At 44.4% G+C, this 23,393-nt stretch overlaps 2 protein-coding genes, 1 long non-coding RNA gene and 1 other non-coding gene across 6 annotated transcripts in view; 2 read left to right on the top strand and 2 right to left on the bottom strand.

Annotated features, from left to right (window-relative positions):
* The window catches only part of ACTR10 (actin related protein 10), an 8,992-nt gene extending 5,937 nt beyond the window's left edge, over window positions 1-3,055 (top strand). For both annotated transcript variants that reach the window (XM_085225845.1, XM_085225846.1), the window contains exons 12-13: window positions 121-322; window positions 2,165-3,055. In XM_085225845.1, coding sequence (XP_085081971.1) covers window positions 121-322; window positions 2,165-2,346 — 384 coding nt within the window. In that variant the 3' untranslated portion in view covers window positions 2,347-3,055. The remainder of the gene's footprint in view (window positions 1-120; window positions 323-2,164) is intronic.
* LOC146544370 (uncharacterized) lies at window positions 2,510-23,393 on the bottom strand. The gene is made up of 2 exons (XR_014883797.1): window positions 22,786-23,393; window positions 2,510-10,906 (listed from the first exon to the last, which is right to left on the bottom strand). It is a non-coding gene; the product is annotated as an uncharacterized LOC146544370 (long non-coding RNA).
* Window positions 3,791-3,863, bottom strand: TRNAK-CUU (transfer RNA lysine (anticodon CUU)). Its single transcript has one exon. It is a non-coding gene; the product is annotated as a tRNA-Lys (tRNA).
* Window positions 3,981-13,642, top strand: PSMA3 (proteasome 20S subunit alpha 3). 2 transcript variants are annotated; one of them, XM_085225847.1, is made up of 11 exons: window positions 3,981-4,102; window positions 4,402-4,484; window positions 5,247-5,370; window positions 5,802-5,903; window positions 6,036-6,109; window positions 6,741-6,813; window positions 8,191-8,256; window positions 10,660-10,706; window positions 12,680-12,747; window positions 12,886-12,950; window positions 13,465-13,642. In XM_085225847.1, exons 1-11 carry the CDS (start codon window positions 4,082-4,084, stop codon window positions 13,507-13,509), a joined length of 768 nt encoding a protein of 255 aa, XP_085081973.1. In that variant the 5' UTR covers window positions 3,981-4,081; the 3' UTR covers window positions 13,510-13,642. The 2 variants fall into 2 exon arrangements, with proteins under 2 accessions (XP_085081973.1, XP_085081974.1); XM_085225848.1 differs by lacking the exon at window positions 5,802-5,903.

Below are 23,393 nucleotides of genomic sequence, written 5' to 3'. Positions count from 1 at the left end.
CTGAAGCAAGTAGTTGAAGTGCACAGAATGTCTGACTGCATTTCTGAGAGGCCTTTGAAAGCATCTGTGTGCAACTGCCATTGAAGTGTGTTTTTTCTTTTCAATTCCCTTTCTTATTAGTGTCCCATAGACACCAGGAAGCAGTTGGCAGAGAACTTGGTGGTTATGGGTGGCACTGCCATGTTGCCGGGATTCCTCCACAGACTGATGGCTGAAATCAGGTACCTGGTAGAGAAACCAAAATACAGAGAAGTGCTTGCGACTAAAACCTTCAGAGTTCACGCTCCACCTGCCAAACCCAACTACGTGGCGTGGCTGGGAGGTAAGAATGGGAACAGTTTTTGGAGCACAGGTCCAAAGTCAGAAAACAGACCTTGCAAGTGGGGTTTGTGATGAATAAGTGGCAGTAAAGCATAGCCAAACTGTTGGAAGTGAGCTGCACCTGATGTCTGTGGAGTTAAGTCCTCCTGGAAGAAGCACTGCAGGCTGCACCTGCCTTTTGGGGTGCAGTGCAGGTTGGCACTGCAGGCTTTGGGAACTTGAAGCAAGTGACTTGCAGTTTGAAACAGCAGTGTAGGAGCCAGTGAAGCTGATAGCAGTCTCACAATTCCTAGCCCTGGTTATTGCAGGTGATTTTAATTACCCCTTCCTTTGCTGGAAGGATTGCTCTGCCAGCCAGCCACAGGAGGTCCAGAGTGTTGATAACTTCCTCGTGCTAATGGTGGATGAGCCAACTAGGAGAAGAGCACTGCTAGATCTTATTCTTACTAATAAGGAGAGCCTGGTTGAAGTGGTGAAGGTTGAGGGCAACCTTGGTTGCAGCAACCATGAGGTGGTGGAGTTCAAGATCTCACGTGGCCAGAATCAAATACCAAGCAGAATCCCAACCCTGCACTTCAGTAGGGGCAATTTCTGCCTTTTCAAGCAATTGCTAGGGGAAATCCCATGGGACAGGGTACTTGAAGGTAAAGGGGTCCCAGATAGTTGGTTAGCATTGAAGGACTACTGCTTCCAAGCTGAAGATCAGAGCATCCCAATGGGTAGGAAGTCAAGAAAGGGAGCCAGGAGACCTGCATGGTTAAACAGGGAACTGTTGGGCAAGCTGAAGTGGAAGAGGGGAGTCTACGGATCGTGGAAGTGGGGGCTGGCCACTTGGGAGGAAGATAAGGCTGTCAGAGATGTAGGGAGCCAACTAGGAAAGCTAAGGCCTTCGTAGAATTAAACCTTGTGAGAGGGGTCAAGGGCAACAGAAAGGGCTTCTTCAAATACATTGCAGATAAAACTAGCACTAGGGACAATGTAGGCCCTGATAAATGAGGTGGGTGCTCTGCTGACAGAAGATAGAGAACGCAGAGTTACTGAATGCCTTTATCATCTCAGGATGACCACAAGCCAGCACTGTGCCCGTGTGGCCAAGAAGGCCAATGGCATCCTGAGGTGTGTTAGAAGGGGTATGGCAAGTAGATCGACAGAGCTTCTCCTCCCCCTCTACTCTGCCCTGGTGAGACCACATGTGGAATATTGTGTCCAGTTCTGGGCCCCTGAGTTCAAGAAGGCCAGGGAACTGTTTGAGAGTCCAGCACAGAGCCACTAAGATGATGGAGGGGGTGGAGCATCTCCCTTACAAGGAGAGGCTGAGGGAGCTGGGTCTCTTTAGCTTGGAGGAGACTGAGGGGTGACCCCAGTAATGTTTATAAACATGTAAAGGGTGCATGTCATGAGGATGGAGCCAGGCTCTTCTCAGTGACATCCAATGACAGGACAAGGGGCAATGGCTGCAAGCTGGAACACAGGAGGCTCCATATAAATATGAGAAAGATCTTCACAGTGAGGTGACAGAACACTGGAGCAGCTACCCAGAGAAGCTGTGAGGTCTCCTCTGGCGACACTCAAAACCTACCTGGATGTGTTCCTGTGTGACTTGATCCAAGTGTTCCAGCACAGCACTTAGATGACCTGTGGAGTCCCTTCCAGTCCCTGACACTGTATGATTCTGTGATAGTCTTTTTTGTTTTTAGTTACTTTCACGGGATATAAATGGGAGCAATTTGGGACAGGTGGGGTTACTAACAATGAAAGTACTTCAATCCTTTCCTCTTTAATGCAGAACTATATATATATATATATATATATATTTTTTTTTTTTTTTTTGTCATTAACATAGGAGCCATTTTTGGAGCACTTCAGGACATTCTTGGGAGCAGGTCTGTGTCCAGAGAATATTACAGCCAGACGGGGCGCATACCTGACTGGTGCTGTCTGAGTAATCCTCCACTGGAGATGATGTTTGATGTTGGAAAAGCACCCCCACCACTGATGAAGAGGGCTTTTTCTACTGAGAAATAAGCACCAAAATGCTACACGAGGATTCTCCTCTTCTGTTTCAAGTACATGTATATAAATATCAGTAGGGTTTTTTTAATGAAGTAACCTGTGTGTAATGCCATTAAATATGACCAGTGTGGATGTTCTGGGGGAGTACAGGGGTAGTTCCTAACACTGTATGTGGAACTGTGTTCATGTGCTGTTTAAAGATGAATTCTGTTAACTCCTCTGCTACTTTGTCACCCAGTGAAGAAGTGGTATGTGGTCACGAGTTGTAGCTTTCTGAGTTCTGTTATTTATTGGTGCAGTAAATGACATTGTGAAGGTGCTTTGTTTTAAGATACTTTGATGTAAAATAGTGTGAGAAGACTGCAGGACTGTCTGCTTTGGGAAACATCTGGAAGCTTTCCTGCCAACCTGAAGAGCGGAATGCTTTACACAGGATCATGTGTTGGAACTGCTAGGAACTGGCTTGTGTTCCTTAGTGGAGCTGCTGGAACAGTATTTCCCCTGAGAAGTGAGTTCTTTGCTGAAGCACTGAAAACAGAACTGTGCTGTGTGTAATTCCCCTGCAGTGCTGAGCTGCCACTCTCCCAACGTCTCTCCCCCAAGAATGAATTCAACTGTTTAAGAATCAAGGAAATCTTGGACCTCACTGAAATGCCACGTTCAGAAGTCACTTGTTTGCCCTCCTTTCCCTTTCAGAATTATTAAAATTCATTGTCCTGCAGCAGTGTGTATTAAATGAAAATGCACTACGAAGTTCATTGCTTAGGAAAAATGTACACTTTGATATTAACACTCCTTGGGAGCTGTTGGTAGCTGGCAGGCTGCTGGCAGTGCTGTGATTATGTCTTGAAAGAGCCCTCCTCTGCAAAAAAACAAATCCATTTCCATTCTGCTCCTGGTGTGTCTCTTGTTTGGCACTGTTCCATCGTACTGAAGCGAAGAACCTTTCTGGTTGTTAACAGAGGGCTGGTAGAACTAACACAGGTGATTTCTCCCTAGTTGTGTTGACAGGTGTCTTTTGAAATTGCCTTCTTCCTACTTGGAATCAGCTGCTTGGCTGCCGCACAGGAAACCGGAGAATAACCAGGCATCATTGTAATTGCAGTTGTGGGGTGCAGATGGGCTTTAAAGCACTCATTTCTCAGCCCCTGGAGCTGCTGTGTGCCATCTCCTGCCTCGGTCCCTGTGTGTGATGCGGTTGCCTTACTAAGGAGAACGTATTTCATCACGTGGCCTGGGATCCGGCCGCGGGGCTGCTGATGGCGTTCGGAGCCAGGCGCTGCTGCTCGTGTTCACCTGTGTCATCAGCCGCTGCCGGCCACTGGAGCGGTGGAACATCACTGCTCGCAGGTCTGCCACTGATAAAAGGATTCGGCTCCCTGCACGGAAAGCATCACCTGGAGGTTGACGGAGCTGAGCGGCCGGCTACTGTATCCATCGGAGCAAAAGCATCTTCCGCCCAACGTGGGGCTCGAACCCACGACCCTGGGATTAAGAGTCCCATGCTCTACCGACTGAGCTAGCCGGGCGCTGCTGAGCGCTGCCCCAGCACGTGCTGTTCACCATATGACGAGCGCGTGCGTATCGATTGTAACCGCTGCCAGTGCCCCGCCCACCGACACCCCACCTCCGGGAAGCGCCGGTTGGCCAATGGAGCGGCCAATGGGATCGCGCCTTGTTGGGCCGTCGGGAGCGCGAGCGAGGCCGGGGCGGGAGGGGGGCTGCGTGCGACCAAGGCGGCGCCGCCATGAGCTCCATCGGCACCGGGGTGAGCGCGGGCCGCGCGGCGGGCGTGGGGCGGCTCCGGGCAGTCGGGGCGCGGCGGCGGTCTGTCGGTTTCCTTCGGCCGGGCCGAAGCGGGGCCGCGGCCGCTGCTGAGTCACCGCGGCCCGTTAGGCCGAGCGGCGCGCCGGGGCGTGAGGGGTTGGGGCGGCTGTGGCTGGGCGCTCTGCAGGACAGCGCCGCTGCCTTTGGCCGCGTGGAGCTCTGCGCTCAGCTGCTGGGCGCCTGCTGCCAGGATAACGGGCTGTGCCGCGGGTTTGCTCAGTAATACCTTCTCTTCTTCAGTACGACCTGTCGGCCTCCACCTTTTCTCCCGATGGCAGAGTGTTCCAGGTTGAATACGCGATGAAGGCGGTGGAGAACAGCAGGTAGGACGCGGCTGCGTTGCTCTTTGCTGGATGGCCTCTTTCAAAGCAGCTGGTGGCTTTGCGGGTGGAACTCATTGAGCGGCGGTGTCCCTGCCCTCAGTTTGGGAGGCTTCTAATAGGGTAAAAACGGTGTGATGGCTCCTGCCTGCTTTGTTGTGGAGGACGCAAAGCAAGGCTGTAAGCTTACCCTGTGTGATAAGGTAATAAGTCACCGGCCGTGGGACAAGGCTGGACTGCAGACGTCGTTAGTATGTGTGAAGTGCTGAGCTGCTGAGGGAGCAGAGCTGTCAGAGTACCTAAAAACTCGTTTTGTGGGTGTGAATTGAGGCACTGAAAGGCTGAGGTGCTCAGAAAATCTGTTCTCATGTTGGTGTGTTTCAGGTCAGGGCACTGCAGTGGCAGTGGCTCTGCAGTTCCTACAAACACTGTATGTGTTCTGTTTCTCAGTTCTTTGGGTAAGGGCTCCTCAGTCTCTGTCACCTTTGAAAATATGTTTATTTGCTTACTCTGTGCCCCGCTTTGTTTTCTTTAGGCACAAAGTGGAGCGTTGTAACAGACCTACTTGGGTGGAAATTATGTCATTGTGTCACTTGATCACTGGTTGCCAACCCTGCCCACACGGGGCTGGAGCTCAGTGACCTTAAAATTTCTTTCCAACCTAAGCCACTCGATGATTCTATCCAGTATTTTATTAATTCTTTGTTACTTATCTTCACAGTTCTATTCTGTGTAAGCGGAATTTCCTTTTGTCTTGTCTTTCAGTACAGCAATTGGGATCAGATGTAAAGATGGTGTTGTCTTTGGTGTAGAAAAACTCGTTCTGTCCAAGCTGTATGAAGAGGGTTCCAATAAACGCCTCTTCAACGTCGATCGGCACGTTGGAATGGTGAGGTGCTCTTAATTCTTCTTGGAAGGGGGCTTCCTATTCCAAAGTGGAAATGCATAGAGCTCAGGATCAATAATAAAGAGATTGTGGAAGCTACGTTAGGCTTTCTGTGTATGTAGAAATGCCAGTGGGTTCTGTTTTTTCTTTTTTTTTTTTTCTTGGACGATTTTCTTGCAGTTCTTGATTGCATACACACGCAGAATTCCAGACTTAAAACAGAAGATCATGTTTTGAAGCTGTTTAAAACTTCCTGGGAGCTATTCAGATTTTTTTGGTTATTAATTTTCCTAGAAAAAAATTCAACGCTGTGTTAGCATCAAATCAGTTAGCAGGGAGTTGATGGAACTCGTTTGTAAAGACTAAGCCATGTGATTAGATTATAAGCTTTTTATAAGCAACATTTGGACTTGTGATGGCAATTCTCCTTTTAGGCAGTGGCAGGACTGCTGGCAGATGCTCGTTCGTTGGCAGACATAGCTAGAGAAGAAGCTTCTAACTTTAGGACTAACTATGGCTATGATATTCCACTGAAGGTAAGAAATTGGCACGGTTCACTTGGAGTTTTTGGCTTTCTTCATCTTGGCGCTGATAACCTCAAGTTATAAATTGTAATTAACTTATTTTTGCAAATAAAGGCCTCCAATTATTTTTCTTTTTCCCCTTAGCATCTTGCAGACAGAGTGGCCATGTACGTGCATGCATACACACTGTACAGTGCTGTCAGACCTTTTGGTTGCAGGTAGGTCTGTGGCAGGGGGTTGGAGATTGATGATCCTTGAGGTCCCATCCAACCTAGGCTGTTCTGTGATTCTGTGACAGGTCTTTCCAGCGCGTGCCTGTTTGCAAAGACCTTTTGTTTCAGAAGTGCTGGAGCTATTTATGTTTCCTAAACCCCTTTTTCAAATTTGGTACTGGTAACTGGGACGTGGAAAGAGGTTCCCCTCTTTTTTTTTTTATTTGTGTGCAAAGCTTTAGGTAAAAAATCCCCATATGCTTAAGAGCAAACCAGGCTCTGTGACTGCATGCCTGTCCCTCAGGTTTAAAGCTGAGGAGTTGATGGTGAATCTGTGTCAGTATTGAAAGCAGAACTTGTCTCTGTGATCGTCCCCTAAAGAACAGATAATAACTGCCATGCAGCTGGAGTACTGAAGGACTATTACACTGAGGTCTGCTGCTTAGTTACAGTTAAGTAAAATGCTTCTGCAAATTGCAGGTCCTTAGGTGTCACAGTAACACTGAGCCTTCAGACAAACTGCTTACAGAACATGGTAGGGGTTATGAACCAAGGGTGAAGGAATCCTGACTTGATTTAGCTGTCATCGTGTGTGGGTTGGTAGAACAACTGTTTGATTTTGCTTTTTCTCACCCAGTTTCATGTTGGGGTCCTATGATGAAGATGACGGTGCACAGCTGTACATGATCGATCCATCAGGAGTTTCATACGTGAGTTTTTCAGAAACATTTCTGTCTTTAAGTTGCTCTTTTAAAAGTTTCTAATTTGGAAATCAGTAACATGGTGTGTATTTCTTACAAGTAGCACTGTAACACTGTAAGCACATAAAACCTGTTTTTAAAGCTGGTCTCTCAGAAATTTGGGAGTTCATTCCACCTGGCTGTATGCAATGAAAAGTCCCATCCATTGCAGCCCGGAAGGCCAACTGTGTTCTGAGCCCCATTAAAAAAGGGGTGGCCAGCAGGGAGATGGAGGTGATTGTTTCCCTCTACTCGGCTCTTGTGAGGCCTCATCTACAGTGCTGCATCCAGGCCTGGGGCCCCCAGCACAGGAAGGACGTGGAGCTCTTGGAGCGGGTCCAGAGGAGGGCACTGAGATGAGCAGAGGGCTGGAGCACCTCTCCTGTGAGGGAAGGTTGAGGGAACTGGGCTTGTTTAGCTTGGAGAAGGCTTCAGGGAGACATCATTGTGGCCTTCCAGTACTTGAAGGGAGTGTATAAACAGGAGGGGGAACGGTTGTTTGTGAGGGTGATGGCGATAGGACAAGGGGGAATGATTTGAAACTGAGACAGGGGGGCTTAGATTAGATATTAGGAGGAAGTTTTTTATTCAGAGGGTGGTGAGGCACTGGAACAGGTTGCCCAAGGAGGCTGTGGATGCCCCATCCCTGCAGGCATTCAAGGCCAGGCTGGATGTGGCTCTGGGCAGCCTGGGCTGCTGGTTGGCGACCTGCACACAGCAGGGGGTTGGAACTGGATGAGCATCGTGCTCCTTTGCAACCCAGGCCATTCTGTGATTGCCACAGAGGTGTGAGTGTTGCAGTGATACTCCACTCACAAAATGCTGAGGTACAGAGGTTCAGATGAAGGCTGCTAACAGCAATTCAAGGGAGACATTTCTGTTTGTTGTTATATATGAAGTCATACAAACACACTCATCTGCTTTTATTATTTTTCTTTCATTACGTCTAATGTTTCTACTGTTGGAAGTGCTGAGGCTTATATGCTTACACTTCAAAGTATTTTCATGATAGGTGGGATTTTTGTGTTGGTTTTCTCTTTGTACGTGTGTTTGTTATAGAACTTTTCTAATTCCAGTTTCTTTTAATTATAGCAAAAGATCCATTGCAACAAACTGAGCAGACATGTTTCTGCCTGGAGGAACTACTGAGCACTTCTGTCAAGGGTGGCTGGCAGTGCTTAACCTCATAACTTGGGAATCTTGTCTGAGAGAACAGCACCAGTGCTTGCTGTGTATCTGCCTTCTTGTTACAGGAGTGAAGGAGTTGTTTTATGCTGTGTAACAGTAAGAAAAGTAGAAGATGTAGTTTTTCATTCACCTTGCACCTTTTTTGTTTCATTTTTTTAGGGTTACTGGGGGTGTGCCATCGGTAAAGCCAGGCAGGCTGCAAAAACAGAGATTGAAAAACTTCAGGTATGGTGTTTCAGTTTGATTGTGTTGCTTTCAGGACAGATTTTTCTACATTACGTTTTTACCTTTTTGGATGCCTTAAATACACAAAGTACAAGAGAAGCAGAAGTATTTCCTCATAAGTTGTCTTAAGTTCTATGGTAGCAGTATTTCTGGCATCTTGACCCTGGGCAATGGGTACTCCATAGCAAGCACACATTTTTAAAAGGGGAAGCATAAACATGCACTCCTTTGTGTACCTGCATACTGTATACTCTGCTTGCACCTTACTTACAGCTTTCACCTACAAACGTACACCACAGCTGTGCCCTGAAAAGCTCAGTTCATCCAGTAAACTTCCAAGGGTAGCTCATTGGTGGTGCTGAAGTATCACAACTGAAAAATTACAAGAGAAGTGAAAAATATTTTAAGTCTCAGTTAATTCAAGTCTTGAATCTGGTCAGATGCTTGAACACCAAATGAAAAGTAGGAATCCTACAAGATCATCTGATCTTAATACTGGAATCTTGGCATCTGAGAAGTCATCATTTCTATTTCCATCCGTGCAAAGTGATACAAAGATACTATGTTGGGTAATGTCTGATTTACCAAAAAATGTTTTCTCTGCAGTTCTTGGATTTTCAGAAACTTTTTATTGCCTAACTTTTTTTTGTAGAGCTGTAGAATTTGTATTCCTTGAACTTCATAGTAGGACCTGTACAGTGCAGTGGATGAGAACAGGGGTGTGCCATACAGCACAGCTGCACTGTTGTGTCACGGCTTGTTTGCAGAATGCCTTCAGTGTGATGTTGTCAGAGCAGTGTGAAGCAAGTGCAGTCTTGTGTGCTGATGCTTCTTGTTAGCTGTGGGCTGGACAGGTTCCAGCTCAGAGCTGATTTTGTTCAGGTGAATTTTTGATCAAATGACAAAACGTAAATGGGAAGAAGACAAATGCAAACGCTTTGGTGGAGTTGATGACTGTTTGTGAGGGTGGACAGTGATAGGACATGGGGGAATGGTTTTAAAATGAGACAGGGGAGGTTTAGGTTGGATATGAGGAGGAAGTTTTTCAGCCAGAGGGTGGTGAGGCACTGGAACAGGTTGCCCAAGGAGGCTGTGGATGCCCCATCCCTGCAGGCATTCAAGGCCAGGCTGGATGTGGCTCTGGGCAGCCTGGGCTGCTGGTTGGCGACCTGCACATAGCAGGGGGTTGGAACTGGATGAGCATTGTGCTCCTTTGCAACCCAGGCCATTCTGCGATTCTAAGCTGATTCTATGATATGGCCTATAGCAGCCTATTGGCTACAGTTCTGTCCTGTGAAACATGACTGTAGATGGGAAGGAAGAGGTGAGAATATCATCATAACCCTAAACCTGTCTGACAGGTACTGCAGTGCAGATGCTGGATGTGGGAGGGGATGCAGTAGGTGAAACCTGCAGATGTCGCTTATCCTGCAAGTGGGGCATACTGCACTGATCACATCTGTTGCATGTCATGCAAACATTTGATATCTTGTGTCATGCGGAGCGTGCTTGAATCTTTTCACGTCTTCTACGGTGCTTCTCACGTTATTTTCAGATACTATTTAAAACTTTTTGATGTATGGACATAATCAAAATTGGTTGGAGTTTGTGTTGAGGGGCATGGCTTAGTGAGAACTATTGGTGATACGTGGATGGTTGGACTGGATGATCTTGAAGGTCTTTTCCAACCTCAGTGATTCTGTGATAATTGTAATCAACTTCTGAGATAATCCATTACGGTATTTCCTATTACTTTCTGCAAAATTAACTGGGATGGGAAAAGAATAATGACAAAAGATAAAGCTTTGTTTTGTGAACGTGCACGACAGGAACAGATCTTTGGGTTTTCCTGTTCCATTACTAACTTTGTGTGTGTAAATACAGTTGTGTTTGTGTGACACAAATTATACTTGTCAGTAGAAGTCAGTGCTGCATTATGGATTGAGTCACAAATGGAAGGGCTGGGGCTACGTGTCTGTTTAGGAAACTTCTTTGAATGCAAATGTGACAGCACATCTACCAACAAGCAGGCATGTTTCATTTTCCTCTGGCCCACTGCTTACTTGGGTGTGTGCCTGACGTGCATAGGAAGTGCTGTCAGACTCAGCATGAACAAAGAACTGCTGTCCTTCGCCAGCTTCTCAACACTAACTTCTACACTATGGCTTTGAAAACTGGTTGAGAATCTGAGATGGTAAACTACGTGGAGCTATTGAGTTCTACTTGGTGTAAAATATGCTGGTCTAATCAATAATGACAGGTATGTTCTTGTGAGTGAAAGATGCATTGTAGAGAATGAATTCCATTGCACTCAGGCTCGTTAGGCACGTCACAGTCACTTGTTTGCTGGCTAAATGCAAAACAGGATGTTCTGTTAAGCTGTGTGTGGTTTCTTGTCTGCAGATGAAGGAAATGACTTGCCGTGACGTTGTTAAAGAGGTTGCGAAAATGTAAGTCTCCAGTGTGCTCCTCCAACTCAGCAAAAATGTGTACTGGTGAGCTTGTTGTGGCTTCAAACTGAAACTGTTCCCTTGACGTTAGGTACCAGGTTTCACTTTTGTAGATGAATGCTCGTGCTGACTCTCGTATGGTGTTCTGTTAATATTTGCCTTGGCAGGGGGCAAATATCGATGGGACGTGCTGCTCAGTACTGAGAAATGACAAAAGATGTGAAAAAGAAGCATTATAATCTTATTGCTCTGTGTTAGAGCTGTGATTTATAGCTGTAGTGAATTAATGCTTGAACTGTCTGAATATGGTCACTGGTTTTCAAGTATATAAAGCTGGTGGTAGATGGGGGAAGCTCTTCAGTGTGTTGACTGTCATTACTGGAATGCTGAGTGCAGTGTACTTACAGGGCAAAACCACATCATTCAGTAAATCATGTACTAGTAAGGGGGGGAAAAAAGATACCAGGAAGGCTTCTGCTAAGGTAGAATATAAGTTGGCTGGTAGTAATCTTGAAAATACTTGAGGGAAGATTGAGGTTAGATGTCAGGAGGAAGTTGTTTGCTATGAGAGTGGTGAGGTGCTGGAACAGCTGCCCAGAGAGGCTGTGGATGCCCCGTCCATCCCTGCAGGTGTTCAAGGCCAGGTTGGATGGGGCCCTGGGCAGCCTGGGCTGCTGTGAGATGTGGAGGTTGGTGGCCCTGCCTGTGGTGGGGGGTTGGAGCTTCATCATCCTTGAGGTCCCTTCCAACCCTGGCCATTCTGTGATCTTTTCAGATAAATACAAGCATCCTTTCAGCTATCTACAATACCTAATGCTTGCAGGGATACTTCTGCACTTGTCACAAATCTAATAATATGCAGCTGCAGAAATAATCTTCAGCCTTTTATGGCTGTTCCTTGGAGGTTATAAAGAAGTAATAAATGTTTCCATCAATGGTGTTGCAGCATGCGAGTTTATTTATGAGCTGTGTCAGAGGCTATCATGTTAGTGCTGAAGGAAAGAATGTGTGGGCTCTCTGTTCCTGAAACCTAAAAAGGACCTCAAAACAATTCTGAAACCACAAACGAGGCACAAGCCTTCCATTGCTTGGAGACCCTCTGTTCTTCAATTCAAAAGTTCTCAGCTCAGAACTTAGCAGCAATTCGAGGTAGTTCTGTTATTTTTATAAATCCTAAGCCTAGTCCTGGTATCACTCAGCAAACATTTAAATCATTTCTTAATCCTAAAACTATGGCCAGGAGCTATTACAAGCTCTTGAAGAAATCATATTGTTGCTGAAAAGCCTGTAAACAGCTTAGCACTTCGCAAAGACCTGTAGATGGACTTAATCATCACCAAGTCTAGTCTTAACCGTGACAGAGTATGCATACAGTGTTTGTTTCACAATACCTTTATCAAACATGAATGAAAAGCATCTGCTTTTTCATTGAAGGTATCCTTCCTTCTGCTGTCCCTAAACTTCCTATGCTGGCTAGAAGTAGTTTTGTATATTTCAGCTTTGGTCTTTTTGAAGGAATACCAGCTCATCAAAGAAGGCTGTAAGTTGTAGGCATAGCAGACAGGATGGAGATCTCCATGTTGCAAATTAGAAGATATTATGGTGTTCAGATTCATTCTCAAGTATAAGCTTAAGTAAGATTTACAGGGGAAATGCAGGGTGTTCCTGCTGTAAAGGTGATGTTCTGCATAGGGTTATTCAGCATCTCACCTAGATGGGTAACTTGCATCTCATCTGTAATTATGCAATACCCTGTTTTAGTAATGCTTAACTCCACAGTATTCTCTGATGTTGTCTTTTTCTCTTGGAATGGGATGAACACAAAGGAGAGATTGAAGAGAAAGCAGGGGGGAAAGCTTCTGTTGCATGTAAGAAATGGCGTTTCAAAAGAGTAAGAAATCTGTGAAAGGAAGAAAGTATATTTTGCCTGTCACCAAATCTGTTCTAACCTGTACCCTCTTTATTCTTTCCAGAATCTACATTGTTCATGACGAAGTAAAGGACAAAGCTTTTGAGTTGGAACTCAGCTGGGTTGGAGAAAGTAATGCATTTCTAAATTTCTGTAAACAGTATAGAAAGCTTCTCACTTTCTGTATTTAAGAGAATGTACAGAAGCAATGTTTTATTATCACACAGTGTTGTGTGAATTCTGTCCAATATGTACTCTTTTTATTTGCAGTAACCAATGGAAAACATGAAATTGTTCCCAAAGACATAAGAGAAGAAGCAGAAAAATATGCCAAGGTAAGGTCTGACATCACTGATGTCATCTCAGTGCTGCTCTCAACAAATCTGGAATAGAATGAAGTAAGGAGCAGGACTGTAGCACTGCAATGACTAGAAAAGTATAGTTACACAAATCACTTGTACCTGGGATATCTTCTGATGAGAGAACTCTGAAGTTCTCTCCATGTAATCCAGAGATAGTTCATTCTTTTAAAAACAGTGCAAGGCAGCAGGTTTGCCCATCTCATTTCTCTTCAGAAATGAATGTATGAACTCTTCAGTAGTTACATAACGTGATTTGCTGCATTTCCCATTCACTTAACTAAAATACCTTTTATAAAGGCAACCACCTGGAGAAAGCTGCTCCTCCAGCATCTGCCAGCTTTGCATTTAAAAGCAGTAGGGATTCTTAACAGAATTGAATTCTTCAGGAGAAACCAGGCCTGCTGAATAGCAGCCTTTGTAGATGTGGAATAAACTGTAAAACAACAACAAAACTCCCTTTTTTAATTAAACTTTTTTTTCTAAATAGGAATCTTTGAAAGAGGAGGATGAATCAGATGATGAAAATATGTAACACATTGTTACTTCAAGACAAGTTTGACTTAGTACAGGTTTGTTTATAATGTATTAACCATGAGATGCTCCTATGTACTGCTGGAGGAAACTAAGTGACCAACTTGCACTAATAAATTTTCCATTTTACTGTCTGTTAGCTTTTATTTCAAAGTAAGAATGCATCTGTAGTATGTATCAAAACGGTCATTAAGATGGGAAGATGTGATCATGCTGGTGTAGCTGCTGCTTACCACAGCAGAACTTTTGAACCTGGCCAGACACAGGAAGGGCAGCTGCTTAGGGATCTTACAGGTCTCTTGTTGACAGCTGTTCCTGTTAACCAGCCAGTGTCCTTCTTCTCAGTTATCAAGGCAGCAGCTTCCAATTCTTGGCAGAGGAGAAAACCAGCTCCTTTACAACTTGAGATGCTATCAGTTTAGGTGACACACGCAGCTGACAACTTCAGCCAGCCTCCAGGAAAACACTTTAATTTGGAGTATTAAGCCCAAAGTGGGACTAATGAAAAGTAATTCCTTGTGTTAACTTGCAGAGCTGAACTATTTACTTTTTGCTGTTTTGTTCCAGTTATATAACTTAACAGATCTCAGCTTTACATTTATTAACAACTTCTCCACTGTAGTTCTGCAAATCAGTTCTGAATCCATTGTTGGCCTTCCTAGGAGCTAAAAATAATCTCTCATGGTTTCTCTTCCTTGTTCTTAGGAAAATAGACAGCATTTAGCCTAAGAAGTCACTTAAAAATCTTGAAACAGAAGGTACCAAATTCATCTGCTTACCATTTCAAAACTCAAAACAGAGGTCATGTGCACATACCTAAAATTCTAATGGTCATCTTTAGTCTGAAATGCATGCTTTCCTAACAAATCAAATGCTTCAGTAATACATATTGTTAGCAATGACCAGCCCTTTAAGAAAAGAAAACCTCCCTTCCTTTAGTTTTAATAGTTTTTGTTCTTTTAAAAAGCTTCCACAGTCTCTTTTCTAATGGCATTATAGGATACAGGCTCTGTTTCTTTTTGGTGGCAAGGTAAAGGAAGTGGAGACAGATGGTTCTGTGTCAGTGCTTAATGACAGTCTCAGGCTTAAGCCTGGGCTAGAGTCAAGCCACATGGAACCCTTGCCTTTCCAGCTTAGCACAGCTGTCAAATTGCTACAACTCTACCAGGTCTCCCTGAAGTAAGATTAATCATGACTGATGAACAGCTTCCTTGAGTGCTGTCTCCTGAGGCAACAGTATAGTGATATATGAACCTGAACCTGAGTCAGGCTTTAGTTTTGTGTTGCATTCAGTCTGAATTTACTACTGAACCTTACTGCCAGTTTGGCTCTTCTAAGCCGGTGAAATCTGGTCAGTAAACTTATCTCAGCCTGAAGCATGTGCTGAGGACTGCTCTTCCACTTGCTTTAATGCAACAACATGACTCCCTGATTGTAAACCTGAAACCTTACTGATAAGCTGTAAGTGAAAATAAAGAGCTATCCCTACAAGCAGCTGCACCTTTCTAATCCTTTCAGAGCCATTTAGGACTGGGTACAGGAAGTGTAACAGTCTTACAAGTCATGTTATTGGGTTAAGAGAGAAGGGCAAGTCTAGCTGTAATTACAGATACTTCCTTACCCTTCAGGCTTAAACAGTGTCTAGGAGTCAAACTTAAAAGCTCAACAGCTGACCAGGTACCTGAAAGCTTCCATCAGATTCCTGTAGCTTCACACCCAGGGCATGGCTGACAAAGTAGATGTGCAAAGAGGAAGGCCTGGAAGAGCTGTTACCCAAGGCAGAGTAGCCACATGCTCCCATCTTTAAACATGCCAGGTGACTGGGGCAGCCAAATCAATGCCCCTGTTCAGAGCTGATTGGAACAGATGCAGGCGCAGTGATAAACTCAACAGACCTAACAGCAGCAGCCTGTAACAGTGGCCACTGAAGACTCCCAGAACCAGCTGAACCAGCAATGCCTTCCTGCAGAAATAAGCTCTCAAGCCCCTTCTCTGAAGAAGGGAGCTTCTATGGTTGGCCTGGAAATGGTTGTTTTTAAGTTGAGTTTAACAGTGAAATGCAAGAGTACACTGGAAGGACAATGAACATGCCCTCAGTAAGGCAGAAGATATCTGAATCTGACTGCAGCAAGAGGTCATTCTTAACATTCATTTTTATTGTTCCTGACAAGAGTACTGGGAGGTTTTAGTTTTGAAGATACTAGAAAGGCATAATTAGCCCACACCATGGCAGCATTTCTTGCTTCAGGCTTACCAAGTAACCTACTTAGTTGGGCTCTGGCCATTTATGGGAATACATAATAGAACAGAAAGTCACATACCCACTTGGAATGCACAACTGCAGTTCTTGCTGTGCTGGAACACAACTTCAAAGTATTAAAGGCAAATACCATTGCTTGAGATCTAAGTTCATGCTCTAATGGAACACTAGAGGAAAGCTGGTCTATACAATTGTTTATCTCTTAGCTTAAAGTCATCCTTCCACCACAGAAAGGGTTAGAAATGCACAGATCCAACAAAGAAGGGTAGAATGCACATGAAAATCCTTTTTCTCTATGTCTCACTCACCCACTGATAGCTGTTCAGCAGCTGATGAATCACTGCTGCTGTGATGTACAGCTAGGTATGTCACAGTCCCTGTTACAATTAGTCACTATGTCCACACAGAGGTGGTGTTCTAGAAAATTAAGGGGACTAAGGTGAGCCTCAGGTGCCAAACTTAAATGTAAACTAGGTATGGGAGTATGCTTATCTCCATGACTGATTTTAGGACTTGCAGATCTGCTTGCAGCATTCAAAAAACAAATCACATTTGAACTGCAGCAGAGTAATCCATTTTCATGGACTGCACTGTTTGTACAAGATTTTGGATAACATCTTCATTCAAAGTTTTGTTACTACTGATTAAATTATTTTAAGGTTGAGCTGTTGGAATATCACAGAAACAACCCACGTGTAAAGTTTCTGTATGACAGATAAACATAAGGATAGCTCCACAATAAATACTACTCATCTGTAGTTGGTGCTGACTCAGAAAGGAAGCAGTTCAAACAATTAATTCCAAGCAGATCTGAGCTATGCCAGGCATCAGGTCATTTATCACTTCTCATAACCATAAATAGCATGATGGCCTAAGGTTAAACCCCCCCCTTCCCTGCAAGTTCCACTGCCCATGGGGGTACAGTAATAGGTGAGGTGCCATACAGGGCCATACAGCCCTGGTCATCTCTAAGGAAGGGGCTTTGATGTAACTTCACACGATAGCGTTTTTCCTTAACTGTTAGCAACAGAAGGGTACAGAGAACAGTGAACTGCTTAAGATACAGCGTTGAATAATAATCATAACCCAGAACTGAAGAGAAAAATAGGATTTTGAGTGCATAACACCACCAAACACAGCACAGACCATTCTTTCCCCCTCCTCCTCTTTCTGTTGCACACCCCTAAGATGATGACTCGTTTTTACTCTGCACACCAGTTTTTCAAGTTATGTGCAGTAAGGAAGTTACCTTTACCTAACAATTGACAGCTATTTTCAGACATTTACTGCCTCTACCTTTCCCCATTAGATGAGCTTGCCATCCCTTATTTCCAGTGACACAGAGCTGCAGGGAACAGGCTGTAGAAGAGGTAAGGGCGGAGCCTTACTGTCATGCATTTACTAGACACAGTATTTGAGAACACAGGATCTACAACTGAGCTCAAAGTAAGTCTCTCATTTCCAGATGCAGTGCTCTTTCATCTTCACACTGCTATTAAAGGACTCCGAAGCAGTTGTTTAAAAATGGTTCTTAGGATTGCTGTGCAAACCAAAAATGGACAACTAGAATAAAGCAGACAGCAGCCTTGCATAGTTTGTAGTCCAAACACATGCATGTCATCAGATATAGGGAAAAGTTAAATCCTCTGAAGTTTCTCCTACAGGTAGTATAAGAACTACCCACAAAAGATACCGTTTTAATGGACATGGTAAGACAAGCCAAATAAAAGGTTAGATAAAACATGGGGTGGTTTACTTTTGCATAAAATTAGACCACATTTCACGACACATACAGGCTGCAAGTCCAAAAATCATTCATTCCTCTTTCAACAACAGATTTTGCTAACAGTAGGTTAAGTTATAGTAAATTCACAGAAACCCATACATCCCTAACACACATCCAAAAAAAAAAAAAAAAACCACACCAAAAAAAACAACAGTAATTCCTAAATTAAAGCCAGAAAAAAAATTGAAAGTAAAACACGTCCTTTCTGCAAGATTTTCAGAAGAGCAGGAATCTGCTGCTTTCATTATTTGGAGCAAGACTGAGACACATTAACAGGTTTCAGCAAACACTAAGTGACTTCAACAGCATGCTTACAGAGGAGCACCATGTCAGCTCTCATTCTATGCACACCCACACTCTGCAAAGAGTGCCACTTCCAGAAGCTCTTTTTCCCCCAGATTCATTCCTATATGTTTCAGGAATAGAAGAAACCTGAAATACTGTCTCAGGAAGTGAAATCAAAGCATAGCCTCATGTGTTCCCACTAGGAAAGTCAGTTTAACAAGCAGCTACATTCCCCAGCCAAATGAGAGTTGAAATGATGCTCTTACACCAGTTTGTCACCCCATTTTGCTGCATGCAAGGAAGAAACTGCTGCCCCCTAATAAAAGATGCCCTTCATAGATTCAGAATAGTTAAAACTTGCTAAGATGACACGTATTTTGTTCTGGAAATCAATAGAACACAGCTTGTAACAGTGGCTCTGTTTGCAGTGCAGCTGTACTAGCAGTACACCACACAGAAGAACTGCAGCTCCTGACAGGAAAAAAAAAAGAACAACCCACATCCCTGAAAATACAAACCTCCTATGAGTGGTGCAGGTTTGCAACTAATTGACTGCTTGGATGTGCTAACACAGTGCCAGCTGCTCAGCTACTTCCCAAGCAGGCAGGGAATTCACTATCTGTAATAACAGCCAGCAAACAAAACACAGAAATAAAAAGTAAGTTTTAAAAGAAGGCTTAAAAGTAGGAAAGAGTTCAGATGCAGTCACCAACTAAGCTGTAAGTTCTTGCTAACAGCACCTGTTTGTAGCTATTAACATTTAAATCAGAAGGCCGAGGGCATTAAAGCCTTCAAAAATAATCAATGCTGATAAACTGCAGTCTTGTTGGCTGAGGCTGAAAATTAACTGTAAGTGACTGAAGTAATTTAGACAAGCAAAAGCCCGAGAAGAACGAACATAACTACTGCCCTCACAAGTTTTCTTTTGCTGAACATCCTTGCTTGCAGAAGTAGTTTTGCTTCCTTGTGCATGGCTGCATGCTAATAGTGACACACACATTGCTTTCAGCAGGCTGTGTCTCTGCCCACATTCAGCTGGGTGATGCTGTTCTACAGCCTGCACCCCTGGCAATCCATGATTTTAATTAACAGCTTATCAGCACTGACAAGCTTGAAAGTGACAGCTGTGCTGGTGGGCAGCCCATGTCCAAAGACTCAGCATCAGCATTAGAACAGTATTTTCTTTCTCTACAAATAGGGAAATATGCACGTTATTAAAATCCAATGTGAGCAAGCCAGTTATCTTAAAAAGCCTGTGTATGTGAAAACATGGCTCTAATCTCTATGCTTTTCCTTCCATGCTTTAAACACAGCTATTTCTGCAAGTATTATAAAGGAAAAAAGCCTTCCAAGATACCAGCAACAGGTAGCATGTGCAAGGACTCTACAGACTGAGAAATCACTCAGAACATTAGTTTTAAAACAATAGAAAACCCACTGCTCTGAATCTTCTGACGCAAGTACTGAGAAAATAATACAGCTGAAATTGCTTTTTCGAACAAGAAAAACTCATTTTAGTTCTCCAATTGGCATCAGTGAACACCTTAGATAGGAACAGCATTGGACAGCCATTGAGTTTACACGTACACCTGAGCTGGCATCACAGGTTTCCTGCAGGATAACATAGTGCTGCTGCACTGCTGCTTTCCAGCAGCACGCTGAGGACAGAAGATCTGCACCCACTTCCCCAGTATAGCTGTCACAGCCTCACTGTTGTCATCAAAGGAAATTTGTGGTCATGACAAGTAATACAGGAAATTAAACAGATCTGTAATTAGACCCTTTGCTAGGCAAACTTTTATATGCACATACTTTAACAGAACATGACAAAGTACGCAAAAACTGGCTTTAAAATCCAATGTTTGGTCAACTCAAGCAACAGCACCCTTCCACAGCTGCTCTCATAACAGAAATTCCATACCAGGAAAAATAAAAATAAGTCTCTGAGTACAACTCTCATTATGCCCAACCATGAGAATACCATATCAGTCTTTAATAAAAAAAAAAAAGAAAAAAAGAATGTTTTATGTCTGGAATTAAAAGATGGCATGGCAAATACCAAAACACCTCCCCTGGGCTAACACAGGCTAGGATGAGAGCAGCAGTTCTATCAGCTGAGAACTAAAACTTCTTCCCTCGCATGAGGCCGCTAATAACAGTTCAGTTCCTGCACATGTCTTGAAGCACACAGAACTGTAGTTAGGAACTGCAGTTGGACTGGATGTCATCTATTCAGTAAGAGGAGGACTGCTCCTCCCTGGAGGTCTCCCAAAAGCTCCACCAAGAGCTACTCAGACAAGCTAAGCATGCATCATCATTTCAGTCATGTTAGTGGAAGAAGCAACTACAGAGTGAGCACTACTGTTGTGTGCAGAGCTAACAGAAAACTTGGCTGTCCTCAGGATAAATATTCTGGATGCGGCTCTGTGCAGCCTGGTCAGTTGGTCAGTGACACTGCACATAGCAGGGGGTTGAAACTAGATGAGCATTGTGGTCTTTTTCAACCCAGGCCATTCTATGACTCTATGAAATATCCATGCATTACTACACTGCTGCAACACATACCCATACCTGCTTTACAAAGCTATTAGTAAATTCAGGGAATAAAAAGCACTAATTCAGGTTTCTTAAGGGTTGCTGCATTTTCTCCAGCAACGCTCCAGGAAGTGCCAGAAGCAGCATGCACAGTTACATTTGAATAACCGCATCCATTTTTCTGAACACAAAGACTGGAATATGATGACAGTGCTGGGGGAAGTAAGAAATAAGCAGGGATGCTTTTTGTTTGTTTTTTAAATACACACTTTTTATAGCTACCTCTATTTGTATGTAAATAAGAAAATACGAAGGAACTTACTGCTGAGAGTCAGCAGTAAAGCACTAATAAGAAAGAAGGTCTAACCTTTCATTTTTATAATCTTGCTGCTACTGACCAACTTTCTGTTGCCAACTTTACATTTCCTGTATACTGGAGTACTAAAGACTTCACAACCACCTGACACACTGCTATGAACAGACTGCAAAGAGTGAGATAATAAAGCTCCATGGCAAGCACAGACCTGATGTTCATCTATATGGAAACAGCAGTTCCGTGCAGACAGATTCTGCATGCAGATGTTTGCTCAGCCACCACTGGAAATATACTGCATATTTACTGACAGAACATAAACAGCAAGGGGAAGAATATCTGAAGAGGCTGAAGTAAACACTAAAAACAGGAAATAAAAGAAGCATGAAGTCTCCTGAACTTCTGAAGTCTGACAAAGTAACAGTATTTTATTATACACAGAGCTCCATGTTAGGACAAGAACTGCAGTTTTTAATATTCAGTAATGAGACAAACTGGAACGTTAGTTTTGCAAAGATAACAAAGTAGCTCATGATAGAGCAGCTCCCAACAGGAAATTCTGCTACTCATCTTTTCCACTCATGACAAACTTTTCCCTGTAGGAGATCACATTCTGAAGGAAGAAGCACAACTGCAAGGACCTGATACAGACAAGCTGCATTTAATGCCCAGAGAAATTTAACACTGACATGCAATGTTTTAGTATCAGAGTGCAACCCTGAGTTCTGAAGTTCACATTTCAATGAAAAGTTATTTTAAACCAAAATTAGAAGTAGTGCCTGGCTTGCCAAGAGTTCAGCTTTTTCATTCCATTACAGCAAACGTCATGCCCAAGTTGTATGTGAATGTTTACGCTACTCGGTGTGCTGCTTAGCTTGACATTCTTAAGCACTTTAAATGCCATAAAAGAACAAGTCACCTCTCCTGCTGACTTACTATGCAGAAAAAAAAGTAATCCTTTTGCTCATAGTAGTTAGATGAGTGATGTGCCAAGAGCATCCTGTGCCAAGAACAGCTACGCCCAGATGGACAGAATTTTTCTGCTAGAAATCAGAAACAAGACTGATTAGTTTTGTCAGGAACTCTTGTTTATTGAGTGGAACTCTATTTTACAGAGGTGCAAACTGTGCCTCCAAAAATCATAGAATTAGATTCATAGATTCAACTATTACATCCCACAGAGATACTATAACTTCACATTCAAAGCAAGCTTTCTAAAGTTTTGAAGAGGAGCTACGAGATACAGTTTAGTGGCTTGTGGTAGCAAGGATAATGGGAGGACCGTTGGACTAGATGATCTCGTAGGTCCTTTCCAACCTTGTGATTCTATGATTCTAAGTTTTATTAACTTACTTTACTAACTTTAGTGTATTCTAAACAATTTCTTCTTCAGTTTATCCACTGCTATCAACTACAACACAGTTATGTCAGTATTCAAACAAGCTCCCTAAACCTTTATATATATACATATATGCACACACACATACACATTATACACATCCTTATATTTACAGAGGAGATCCAAAAGCCAGAACACCACAGCTGTGTTCACTTCCAAACATGTTAGAAGTGTCCTATCATCAACAGTGAGCATTACTGGCACGCATAAGCTTTACTACAGCTTATCTATGCTATTGCCTCCATAAAATCCCCACAACCCTCCCTTCGCACTTCCTAAAACATCTAATTTAATCAAAAAGAACACGGGTTTGAAGCGAGGTTTAACTTACAAACCAAGGTAGCTCCTTATTACTTTCAAAGACTTCAAAACCAGATCCACAGGTCCTTTCAATGCAACGATAGACAAATGAAAAATACATTTTGTAGCTGAAAACGAGCTGCTGAAATCAGGTTCTCATTACTTGGAGAAAAAATAAGGAAGCTGCACAGAGCTTAAACACAGATTAAGGTTTAGGTAAGAAGCCAAGAAGCAAAACCGCAGCTGAAGCCCCCCAGATGGCTTCATCACAGCATCAGCGCTGCCTGCGAGCAATGAGAGCCTCCGAGCCCACCGAACAGCGCAGCTCCACAGCAGGGCCGGGGCCTCTCCGCCTTCCACTGCGGGCTGATAGACCGAGCTATCCCCAGCAGTCCCTACCTGACGCCTCAGCGCCTTCCCGGCCCGAGCGGTTCCGCCGAGCTCCGCCAGAGGGACCCTCCGTGACCGCTTCACTTCCGGGGCCGGCCGGGCGCGCTCCGCCATCGCGGCCGAGCGGGAGTGACCGTCACCGCCATCACTCGAAGGGCCGGGAAAGCGAAACGTCGCGCTGTCTCTTCAGAGCGCTGGAAAAGGCTCGCCGCCGCCGGGCTCGCCACCTACAGTGAGGGTGCAGAGCTCGAGCCCCGCCGCTCCCCGCCCCGCGGGAGAGGCGCCGACCACTCCCGCCGCCTCCCCGCCGCGGCCTAAAATGGGAAAGCGCCTCACACAAAATGGCGCCGGGAGGTTGACCGCCGCGCATGCGCGTCGCGCGCCCCGGCCCGCCGCCGCCGCAGGACGCCATCTCCGCCCGCGCCCCCTCTCCGCTCTTCCCCTCGTCCCCGCCCCTCCGCGTTTCTAAGAGACGGTAGCGCCAATCGCGTCGCGCCGTTGCTCTTCCTGACCCCCGAGCTTGGCCAATCGACGCGCTCACAGCTACATCCGGATCCAGCTCTCGCCAATCAGAGGCTCGGGAGCGCTGACTTCACTTCAACCGCCGCCAATCGACA

Source organism: Meleagris gallopavo, chromosome 5, assembly GCF_905368555.1.
Source record: "Meleagris gallopavo chromosome 5, MGAL_WU_HG_1.1, whole genome shotgun sequence".
Taxonomy (NCBI): Eukaryota; Metazoa; Chordata; class Aves; order Galliformes; family Phasianidae; genus Meleagris; species Meleagris gallopavo.
Note: the sequence above shows the minus strand (reverse complement) of the source record. Positions and strands in the feature narration are given on the sequence as shown.

Bases quoted from the DNA above. Each gene is read 5' to 3' on its own strand.
- PSMA3 (XM_085225847.1), top strand. From the start codon at position 4,082: ATGAGCTCCATCGGCACCGGG. The intron at 5,371-5,801 runs GTGAGGTGCTCT...TTCTCCTTTTAG, and splicing joins TCGATCGGCACGTTGGAATG to GCAGTGGCAGGACTGCTGGC. The intron at 5,904-6,035 runs GTAAGAAATTGG...TTTTCCCCTTAG, and splicing joins GCTATGATATTCCACTGAAG to CATCTTGCAGACAGAGTGGC.